The sequence below is a fragment of the Rhinatrema bivittatum genome, chromosome 1 (genome assembly GCF_901001135.1).
Source record: "Rhinatrema bivittatum chromosome 1, aRhiBiv1.1, whole genome shotgun sequence".
Classification (NCBI taxonomy): domain Eukaryota; kingdom Metazoa; phylum Chordata; class Amphibia; order Gymnophiona; family Rhinatrematidae; genus Rhinatrema; species Rhinatrema bivittatum.
The window spans coordinates 827733937-827746303 of NC_042615.1; the positions used below are offsets into that span (position 1 = coordinate 827733937).

Sequence of the window (12367 nt, forward strand, 5' to 3'; positions counted from 1 at the left end):
CGAAGAGCATTAGTTACTACCTTTAACAGAAATATGTGGGCAATCTGCACAGAGCAATAGTGTTACTACCTTTAACAGAAAGATGTGGGTAATCTTCACAGGGCATTAGTTACTACCTTTAACAGAAACATGTGGACATTCTGCGCAGAGCATTAGTTACTACCTTTAACAGAAACATGTGGGCAATCTGCACAGAGCATTAGTTACTACCTTTAACAGAAACATGTGGGCAATCTGCACAGAGAATTAGTTACTACCTTTAACAGAAACATGTGAGCAATCTGCACAGAGCATTAGTTACTACCTTTAACAGAAACATGTGGGCAATCTGCACAGAGCATTAGTTACTACCTTTAACAGAAACTTGTGGGCAATGTGCTCAGAGCATTAGTTACTACCTTTAACAGAAACATGTGTGCAATCTGCAAAGAGCATTAGTTACTACCTTTAACAGAAACATGTGGGCAATCTGCACAGAGCATTAGTTACTACCTTTAATAGAAACATGTGGGCAATCTGCACAGAGCATTAGTTACTACGTTTAATAGAAAGATCGGGTAAAATGCTGGGACTGTCAGACTCTACCCTGGGAATAAACATGCGCGTAATATACACAGTTAATGCCCTTAACTGAAATATGGGACCCAGAATACCAAGGATGATGATAGGAAAACCAGGACAGGGTGAGAGCGTCTGCCTCGGATCTTGGGGGGTTTTACTTCTGATCCTCAGATCTGGGTCTATATCTCCTGATGTGGGACGTTACTTTTACATGAAGATCACATTATGTCATGCACTGTAACACAGATCCCACTGTGACTCTCTCACCCGGAGGCTCTAAATGGGAAGGTTTTAATGCAAAAGCAAATCCTCAGACTGCACAGAAATCTCATGGTGATCTGGAGTGTGATTCTCATCCTAGTGTCTCCCTATAAAGTGACTTTCCCATCCTGTGAAATTCCCGGGAAAATTTATTCCTAATCTCACTTCTCTCTTTCTTTCATATAGAACAATCCCAACAATAATACTACTGTGGTAAGCCTAAGCTTTAGATACTGAAAATTATTCACATCAATTGTTCTGAGGTTTAAATTTCTGTTACTGTCTCAGAAAATTACTTTTTCTAAACTCTTTTTCTATTGACTCTTGTCTGTGGGCAATCTGATTGAAAAATGGCCAGAGCAGCAGTTACTTCCCTTCAGATTAACATGGGGGAAACCCGCACAGAGCACCAGTTACTTCCCTTCACATTAACATGGGGGAAACCTGCAGAGAGCAGCAGTTACTTCCCTTCACATTAACATTGGGGAAAACTGCACAGAGCAGCAGTTACTTCCCTTCACATTAACATGGGGGAAACACGAACAGAGCAGCAGTTACTTCCCTTCACATTAACATGGGGGAAACCTGCACAGAGAAGCAGTTACTTCATTTCTCATTAACATGGGGAAATCCTGCACAGAGCCGCAGTTACTTCCCTTCTCATTAACATGGTGAAATCCTGCACAGAGCAGCAGTTACTTCCCTTCTCATTAATATGGGGGAAACCCGCACAGAGCAGCAGTTATTTCCCTTCATATTAACTTGGGGGAATCCCGCACAGAGCAGCAGTTACTTCCCTTCACATTAACATGGGAGAAACGAGCACAGAGCAGCAGTTACTTCCCTTCAGATTAACATGGGGGAAACCCGCACAGGGCATTACTTACTACCTTTAACAGAAACCTGTGGACAATCTGCTTAGAGCATTAGTTACTACCTTTAACAGAAATATGTGGGCAATCTGCACAGAGCATTAGTTACTACCTTTAACAGAAACATGGGGGCAATCTGCACAGAGCATTAGTTACTACCTTTAACAGAAAAATGTGGGTAATCTGCACAGGGCATTAGTTACTACCTTTAACAGAAACATGTGGGCAATCTGCGAAGAGCATTAGTTACTACCTTTAACAGAAATATGTGGGCAATCTGCACAGAGCAATAGTGTTACTACCTTTAACAGAAAGATGTGGGTAATCTTCACAGGGCATTAGTTACTACCTTTAACAGAAACATGTGGACATTCTGCGCAGAGCATTAGTTACTACCTTTAACAGAAACATGTGGGCAATCTGCACAGAGCATTAGTTACTTCCTTTAACAGAAACATGTGGGCAATCTGCACAGAGAATTAGTTACTACCTTTAACAGAAACATGTGAGCAATCTGCACAGAGCATTAGTTACTACCTTTAACAGAAACATGTGGGCAATCTGCACAGAGCATTAGTTACTACCTTTAACAGAAACTTGTGGGCAATGTGCTCAGAGCATTAGTTACTACCTTTAACAGAAACATGTGTGCAATCTGCAAAGAGCATTAGTTACTACCTTTAACAGAAACATGTGGGCAATCTGCACAGAGCATTAGTTACTACCTTTAATAGAAACATGTGGGCAATCTGCACAGAGCATTAGTTACTACGTTTAATAGAAAGATCGGGTAAAATGCTGGGACTGTCAGACTCTACCCTTGGAATAAACATGCGCGTAATATACACAGTTAATGCCCTTAACTGAAATATGGGACCCAGAATACCAAGGATGATGATAGGAAAACCAGGACAGGGTGAGAGCGTCTGCCTCGGATCTTGGGGGGTTTTACTTCTGATCCTCAGATCTGGGTCTATATCTCCTGATGTGGGACGTTACTTTTACATGAAGATCACATTATGTCATGCACTGTAACACAGATCCCACTGTGACTCTCTCACCCGGAGGCTCTAAATGGGAAGGTTTTAATGCAAAAGCAAATCCTCAGACTGCACAGAAATCTCATGGTGATCTGGAGTGTGATTCTCATCCTAGTGTCTCCCTATAAAGTGACTTTCCCATCCTGTGAAATTCCCGGGAAAATTTATTCCTAATCTCACTTCTCTCTTTCTTTCATATAGAACAATCCCAACAATAATACTACTGTGGTAAGCCTAAGCTTTAGATCCTGAAAATTATTCACATCAATTGTTCTGAGGTTTAAATTTCTGTTACTGTCTCAGAAAATTACTTTTTCTAAACTCTTTTTCTATTGACTCTTGTCTGTGGGCAATCTGATTGAAAAATGGCCAGAACAGCAGTTACTTCCCTTCAGATTAACATGGGGGAAACCCGCACAGAGCACCAGTTACTTCCCTTCACATTAACATGGGGGAAACCCGCAGAGAGCAGCAGTTACTTCCCTTCACATTAACATTGGGGAAAACTGCACAGAGCAGCAGTTACTTCCCTTCACATTAACATGGGGGAAACCTGCACAGAGAAGCAGTTACTTCCCTTCACATTAACATGGGGGAAACCTGCACAGAGAAGAAATTACTTCCCTTCACATTAACATGGGGGAAACCTGCACAGAGCAGCAGTTACTTCTCTTCTCATTAACATGGGGAAACCCTGCACAGAGCAGCAGTTACATCCCTTCTCATTAATATGGGGGAAACCCGCACAGAACAGCAGTTATTTCCTTCATATTAACTTGGGGGAAACGTGCACAGAGCAGCAGTTACTTCCCTTCACATTAACATGGGAGAAACCAGCACAGAGCAGCATTTACTTCCCTTCAGATTAAAATGGGGGAATCCAGCACAGGGCATTACTTACTACCTTTAACAGAAACCTGTGGACAATCTGCTCAAAGCATTAGTTACTACCTTTAACAGAAACATGTGGGTAATCTGCACAGGGCATTAGTTACTACCTTTAACAGAAACATGTGGGTAATCTGCACAGAGCATTAGTTACCACTTTTAACAGAAACATGTGAGCAATCTGCACAGAGCATTAGTTACTACCTTTAACAGAAACATGTGGGCAATCTGCACAGAGCATTAATTACTACCTTTAACAGAAACATGTGGGCAATCTGCTCAGAGCATTAGTTACTACCTTTAACAGAAACATGTGGGCAATCTGCACAGAGCATTAGTTACTACCTTTAACAGAAATATGTGGGTAATCTGCACAGGGCATTAGTTACTACCTTTAACAGAAAAATGTGGGTAATCTGCACAGAGCATTAGTTACCACTTTTAACAGAAACATGTGAGCAATCTGCACAAAGCATTAGTTACTACCTTTAACAGAAACATGTGGGAAATCTGCACAGAGCATTACTTACTACCTTTAATAGAAATATGTGGGCAATCTGCACAGAGCATTAGTTACTACCTTTAATAGAAAGATCGGGTAAAATGTTGGGACTGTCAGCCTCTACCCTTGGAATAAACATGCGAGTAATAATGCTCTTAACTGAAATATGGGACCCAGATGATGATGATGATAGGAAAACCAGGACAGGGAGAGAGTGTCTGCTGCGGATCTTGTGGATTTTTACTTCTGATCCTCAGATCTGGATCTATATCTCCTGATGTGGGACGTTACTTTTACATGAAGATCACATTATGTCATGCACTGTAACACAGATCCCACTGTGACTCTTTCACCCGGAGGCTCTAAATGGGAAGGTTTTAATGCAAAAGCAAATCCTCAAACTGGACAGAAATATGGTGATCTGGAGTGTGATTCTCATCCTAGTGTCTCCCTATAAAGTGACTTTCCCATCCTGTGACTTTCCCGGGAAAATTTATTCCTAATCTCACTTCTCTCTTTCTTTCATTTAGAACAATCCCAACAATAATACTACTGTGGTAAGCCTAAGCTTTAGATCCTGATAATTATTCACAACAATTGTTCTGAGGTTTAAATTTCTGTTACTGTCTCAGAAAATTACTTTTTCTAAACTCTTTTTCTATTGACACCTGTCTGTGGGCAATCTGATTGAAAAATGGCCAGAGCAGCAGTTACTTCCCTTCACATTAACATGGGGGAAACCTGCACAGAGCAGCAGTTACTTCCCTTCACATTAAAATGGGGGAAAACTGCACAGAGCAGCGGTTACTTCCCTTTACATTAACATGGGAGAAACCTGCACAGAGCAGCAGTTACTTCCCTTCACATTAACATGGGAGAAACCTACATAGAGCAGCAGTCATTTCCCTTCACATTAACATGGGGGAAACCCGCACATAGCAGTAGTTACTTCCCTTCACATTAACATGGGGGAAACCTGCACAGAGCAGCGGTTACTTCCCTTCACATTAACATGGGAGAAACCCGCACAGAGCAGTGGTTACTTCCCTTCACATTAAAATGGGGGAAACCCGCACAGAGCAGTACTTACTTCACTTCACATTAACATGGGGGAAACCCGCACAGAGCAACAGTTACTGCCCTTCACATTAACATGGGAGAAACCTGCATAGAGGAGCAGTATCTTCCCTTTACATGAACATGGGGGAAACGTGCACAGAGCAGCGGTTACTTCCCTTCACATTAACATGGGGGAAAACTGCACAGAGCAGCAGTTTCTTCCCTTCACATTAACATGGGGGAACCCTGCACAGAGAAGCAATTACTTCCCTTCACATTAACATGGGGGAAACCTGCACAGAGCAGCAGTTACTTCTCTTCTCATTAACATGGGGATATCCTGCACAGAGCAGCAGTTACTTCCCTTCTCATTAATATGGGGGAAACCCGCACAGAGCAGCAGTTATTTTCCTTTATATTAACTTTGGGGAAACCTGCACAGAGCAGCAGTTACTTCCCTTCACATTAACATGGGAGAAACCAGCACAGAGCAGCAGTTACTTCCCTTCAGATTAACATGGGGGAATCCCTCACAGAGCAGAAGTTACTTCCCTTCACATTAACATGGGAGAAACAAGCACAGAGCAGCAGTTAATTCCCTTCAGATTAACATGGGGGAAACCCGCACAGGGCATTACTTACTACCTTTAACAGAAACCTATGGACAATCTGCTCAGAGCATTAGTTACTACCTTTAACAGAAACATGTGGGCAGTCTGCACAGAGCATTAGTTACTACCTTTAACAGAAACATGTGAGCAATCTGCTCAGAGCATTAGTTACTACCTTTAACAGAAACATGTGGGCAATCTGCACAGAACATTAGTTACTACCTTTAACAGAAACATATGGGCAATCTGCTCAGAGCATTAGTTACTACCTTTAACAGAAAGATGTGGGTAATCTGCACAGGGTATTAGTTACTACCTTTAACAGAAACATGTGCTTAATCTGCACAGAACATTAATTATTACCTTTAACAGAAACATGTGGGTAATCTGCACAGAGCATTAGTTACTACCTTTAACAGGAACATGTGGGCAATCTGCACAGAACATTAGTTACTACCTTTAACAGAAACATGTGGGCAATCTGCACAGAACATTAGTTACTACCTTTAACAGAAAGATGTGGATAATCTGCACAGGGCATTAGTTTTTACCTTTAACAGAAACATGTTGGTAATCTGCACAGAGCATTAGTTACTACCTTTAAAAGAAACATGTGGACAATTTGCACAGAGCATTAGTTAGTACTTTTAACAGAAACATGTTGGTAATCTGCACAGAGCATTAGTTACTACCTTTAACAGAAACATGTGGGCAATCTGCACAGAGCATTAGTTACTACCTTTAATAGAAAGATCGGGTAACATGCTAGGACTGTCAATCTCTACCCTTGAAATAAACATGTGAGTAATATACCCCGAGTAGCAGTTAATGCCCTTCACTGAAATATGGGACCCAGGATACCAAGGATGATGATAGGAAAACCAGGAGAGGGTGAGAGCGTTTGCTGCAGATCTTGGGGGTTTTTACTTCTGATCCTCAGATCTGGGTCTATATCTCCTGATGTGGGATGTTACTTTTACATGAAGATCACATTATGTCATGCACTGTAACACAGATCCCACTGTGACTCTCTCACCCGGAGGCTCTAAATGGGAAGGTTTTAATGCAAAAGCAAATCCTCATACTGGACAGAAATATCATGGTGATCTGGGGTGTGATTCTCATCCTAGTGTCTCCCTATAAAGTGACTTTCCTATCCTGTGACCTTCCCGGGAGAATTTATTCCTAATCTCACTGCTCTCTTTCTTTCATTTAGAACAATCCCAACAATAATACTACTGAGGTAAGCCAAAACTTTAGATCCTGATAATTATTCACATCAATTGTTCTGAGGTTTAAATTTCTGTTACTGTCTCAGAAAATTACTTTTTCTAAACTCTTTTTCTATTGACTCTTGTCTGTGGGCAATCTGATTGAAAAATGGCCGGTGAAATAAAAATCCTGATTTTAATAATTTTAAAAGCTTACATTCATTACCAATATTTCTGAGGGAAAGAGTAAATAAGAGAAAGTTCGAGTCACTGTTCCAATCCCCTTCTAGTCTGCCCTTTTTAGATTTTGCAGCTCTGATTTTCTGCCATTTTGGACAGATGATCAGAAAACTTCTCACTCTCAAACCTGCACCAGCTTTGTATCTCTGAATGTTACTGCAGGGAGTGGCGGTTACTGTCCTTAACAGTAAAATGCAGGTAAAATATGGGGAGTGGCAGTAACTACCCTTAACAGTAACATAGGTTAAATTGTACAGAACAGAAGGTAATAACCCTAAAATGGGGGTAATCTGCACAGAGTAGCAGTTACTTCCCTTCACATTAACATGGGGGAAATCTGCACAAAGCAGCAGTTACTTCCCTTCACATTAACATGGGGGAAACCCGCACAGAGCAGCAGTTACTTCCCTTCACATTAACATGGAGGAAAACTGCACAGAGCAGCAGTTACGTCCCTTCACATTAACATGGGGGAATCCCGCACAGTTACTTCCCTTCACATTAACATAGGAGAAACCCACACAGAGCAGCAGTTACTACCCTTCCCATTAACATGGGGGACACCCGCACAGAGCATTAGTTACTACCTTTAACAGAAACCTGAGGGCAATCTGCACAGATCATTAGTTACTACGTTTAACAGAAACATGTGGGCAACCTGCACAGAGCACTAGTTAGCACCTTTAACAGAAACATGTGGGCAATCTGCTCAGAGCATTAGTTACTACCTTTAACAGAAACATGTGGGCAATCTGCTCAGAGCATTAGTTACTACCTTTAACAGAAACATGTGGGCAATCTGCACAGAGCATTAGTTACTACCTTTAACAGAAACATGTGGGTAATCTGCACAGGGCATTAGTTACTACCTTTAACAGAAACATGTGGGTAATCTGCACAGAGCATTAGTTATTACCTTTAACAGTAACATGTGGGCAATCTGCACAGAGCATTAGTTACTACCTATAACAGAAACATGTGGGCAATCTGCTCAGAGCATTAATTACTACCTTTAACAGAAACATGTGGGCACTCTGCACAGAGCATTAGTTACTCCCTTTATCAGAATCATGTGGGCAATCTGCACAGAGCATTAGTTACTACTTTTAACAGAAACATGTGAGCAATCTGCCAGAGCATTAGTTACTACCTTTTACAGAAACATGTGGGCAAACTGCACAGAGCATTAGTTACTACCTTTAACAGAAACATGTGGACAATCTGCACAGAACATAAGTTACTACCTTTAATAGAAACATGTGGGCAATCTGCACAGAGCATTAGTTACTAATTTTAACAGAAACATGTGGGCAATCTGCTCAGAGCATTAGTTACTACCTTTAACAGAAACATGTGGGCACTCTGCACAGAGCATTAGTTACTCCCTTTAACAGAAACATGTGGGCAATCTGCACAGAGCATTAGTTACTACTTTTAACAGAAACATGTGAGCAATCTGCCAGAGCATTAGTTACTACCTTTTACAGAAACATGTGGGCAAACTGCACAGAGCATTAGTTACTACCTTTAACAGAAACATGTGGACAATCTGCACAGAACATTAGTTACTACCTTTAATAGAAACATGTGCGCAATCTGCACAGAGCATTAGTTACTACCTTTAATAGAAAGATCGGGTAACATGCTGGGACTGTCAGTCTCTACCCTTGAAATAAACATGTGAGTAATATACACAGAGTAGCAGTTAATGCCCTTAACTGAAATATGGGACCCAGAAAACCAAGGGTGATGATAGGAAAACCAGGACAGGGTGAGAGCGTCTGCTGCAGATCATGGGGGGGTTTACTTCTCATCCTCATATCTGGGTCTATATCTCCTGATGTGGGATGTTACTTTTACATGAAGATCACATTATGTCATGCACTGTAACACAGATCCCACTGTGACTCTCTCACCCAGAAGCTATATATGGGAAGGTTTTAATGCAAAAGCAAATCCTCAGACTGGACAGAAATCTCATGGATCTGGAGTGTGATTCTCATCCTAGTGTCTCCCTATAAAGTGACTTTCCCATCCTGTGACCTCGGGAGAATTTATTCCTAATCTCACTGCTCTCTTTCTTTCATTTAGAACAATCCCAACAATAATACTACTGAGGTAAGCCTAAGCTTTAGATCCTGATAATTATTCACATCAGTTGTTCTGAGGTTTACATTTCTGTTACTGTCTCAGAAAATTACTTTTTCTAAACTCTTTTTCTATTGACTCTTGTCTGTGGGCAATCTGATTGAAAAACGGCCGGTGAAATAAAAATCCTGATTTTAATAATTTTAAAAGCTTACATTCATTACCAATATTTCTGAGGGGAAAGAGTAAATAAGAGAAAGTTCGAGTCACTGTCCCAATCCCCTTCTAGTCTGCCCTTTTTAGATTTTTCAGCTCTGATTTTCTGCCATTTTGGACAGATGATCATAAAACCTCTCACTCTCAAACCTGCACCAGCTTTGTATCTCTGAATGTTACTGCAAGGAGTGGCGGTTACTGTCCTTAACAGTAAAATGCAGGTAAAAGATGGGGAGTGGCAGTAACTACCCTTAACAGTAACATAGGTTAAATTGTACAGAACAGAAGGTAATAACCCTAAAATGGGGGTAATCTGCACAGAGCAGCAGTAAATACCCTTCACATTAACATGGGGGAAACCGGCACAGAGCAGCAGTTACTTCCCTTCACATTAACATGGGGGAACCTGCACAGAGCAGCAGTTACTTCCCTTCACATTAACATGGGGGAATCCCGCACAGTTACTTCCCTTCACATTAACATAGGAGAAACCCGCACAGAGCAGCAGTTACTACCCTTCCCATTAACATGGGGGACACCCGCACAGAGCATTAGTTACTACCTTTAACAGAAACCTGTGGGCAATATGCACAGAGCATTAGTTACTATCTTTAATAGAAACATGTGGGCAATCTGCACATAGCATTAGTTACTACCTTTAATAGAAAGATCGGGTAAAATGCTGGGACTGTCAGACTCTACCCTTGGAAAGAACATTCGAGTAATATACACAGTTAATGCCCTTAACTGAAATATGGGACCCAGAATACCAAGGATGATGATAGGAAAACCAGGAAAGGGTGAGGGCGTCTGCTGCGGATCTTGGGAGGTTTTACTTCTGATCCTTAGATCTGGGTCTATATCTCCTGATGTGGGATGTTACTTTTACATGAAGATCACATTATGTCATGCACTGTAACACAGATCCCACTGTGACTCTCTCACCCGGAGGCTCTAAATGGGAAGGTTTTAATTCAAAAGCAAATCCTCAGACTGGACAGAAATCTCATGGTGATCTGGAGTGTGATTCTCATCCTAGTGTCTCCCTATAAAGTGACTTTCCCATCCTGTGACCTTCCCGGGAGAATTTATTCCTAATCTCACTGCTCTCTTTCTTTCATTTAGAACAATCCCAACAATAATACTACTGTGGTAAGCCTAAGCTTTAGATCCTGATAATTATTCACATCAATTGTTCTGAGGTTTAAATTTCTGTTACTGTCTCAGAAAATTACTTTTTCTAAACTCTTTTTCTATTGACTCTTGTCTGTGGGCAATCTGATTGAAAAATGGCCAGAGTAGCAGTTACTTCCCTTCACATTAACATGGGGGAAACCTGTACAGAGCAGCAGTTACTTCCCTTCACATTAACATGGGAGAAATCCGCACAGGGCAGTGGTTACTTCCCTTCACATTAACATGGGAGAAACCAGCACAGAGCAGCAGTTACTGCCCTTCACATTAACATGGGAGAAACCTGCACAGAGGAGCAGTAACTTCCCTTTACATGAACATGGGGGAAACGTGCACAGAGCAGCAGTTACTTCCCTTCACATTAACATGGGAGAAACCCGCACAGGGCAGTGGTTACTTCCCTTCACATTAAAATGGGGAAAACCCTCACAGAGCAGCAGTTACTGCCCTTCACATTAACATGGGAGAAACCTGCACAGAGGAGCAGTTACTTCCATTCACATTAACATGGGGAAAACCTGCACAGAGGAGCAGTTACTTCCCTTCACATTAACATGGGAGAAACCTGCACAGAGGAGCAGTTACTTCCATTCACATTAACATGGGAGAAACCTGCACAGAGGAGCAGTTACTTCCCTTCACATTAACATGGGTGAAACACGCACAGAGCAGCAGTTACTTCCCTTCACATTAACATGGGGGAAATCTGCACAGAGAAGCAGTTACTTCTCTTCTCATTAACATGGGGAAATCCTGCACAGAGCAGCAGTTACTTCCCTTCTCATTAATATGGGGGAAACCCGCACAGAGCAGCAGTTATTTCCTTCATATTAACTTGGGGGAAACGTGCACAGAGCAGCAGTTACTTCCCTTCACATTAACATGGGAGAAACCAGCACAGAGCAGCATTTACTTCCCTTCAGATTAACATGGGGCAATCCCGCACAGAGCAGCAGTTACTTCCCTTCACATTAACATGGGAGAAACGAGCACAGAGCAGCAGTTACTTCCCTTCAGATTAACATGGGGGAAACCCGCACAGGGCATTACTTACTACCTTTAACAGAAACCTGTGGACAATCTGCTCAGAGCATTAGTTACTACCTTTAACAGAAACATGTGGGCAATCTGTACAGAGCATTAGTTACTACCTTTAACAGAAACCTGTGGGCAATCTTCACAGAACATTAGTTACTACCTTTAACATAAACATGTGGGCAATCTGCACAGAGCATTAGTTACTACCTTTAACAGAAACATGTGGGCAATCTGTACAGAGCATTAGTTACTACCTTTAACAGAAACCTGTGGGCACTCTTCACAGAAAATTAGTTACTACCTTTAACAGAAACATGTGGGCAATCTGCACAGAGCATTAGTAATTACCTTTAACAGAAACATGTGGGCAATCTGCACAGAGCATTAGTTACTACCTTTAACAGAAAAAATGTGGGTAATCTGCACAGGGCATTAGTTACTACCTTTAACAGAAACATGTGGGCAATCTGTGAAGAGCATTAGTTACTACCTTTAACAGAAACATGTGGGCAATCTGCACAGAGCATTAGTTACTACCTTTAACAGAAACATGTGGGCAATCTGCACAGAGCATTATTTACTACCT

General features: G+C 41.5%; 1 protein-coding gene across 50 annotated transcripts in view; it reads left to right on the forward strand.

The window, feature by feature from the left end:
- LOC115079149 (GATA zinc finger domain-containing protein 14-like) overlaps positions 1-12367 on the forward strand; it is a 437489-nt gene that overhangs the window by 219352 nt on the left and 205770 nt on the right. For 49 of the 50 annotated variants that reach the window (XM_029582467.1, XM_029582591.1, XM_029582583.1 and 46 more), the window contains exons 17-22: positions 1009-1035; positions 2936-2962; positions 4655-4681; positions 7011-7037; positions 9337-9363; positions 10675-10701. In XM_029582467.1, the coding sequence (XP_029438327.1) occupies positions 1009-1035; positions 2936-2962; positions 4655-4681; positions 7011-7037; positions 9337-9363; positions 10675-10701 (162 nt within the window). The remainder of the gene's footprint in view (positions 1-1008; positions 1036-2935; positions 2963-4654; positions 4682-7010; positions 7038-9336; positions 9364-10674; positions 10702-12367) is intronic. The other variant, XM_029582726.1, reaches the window with a different exon arrangement.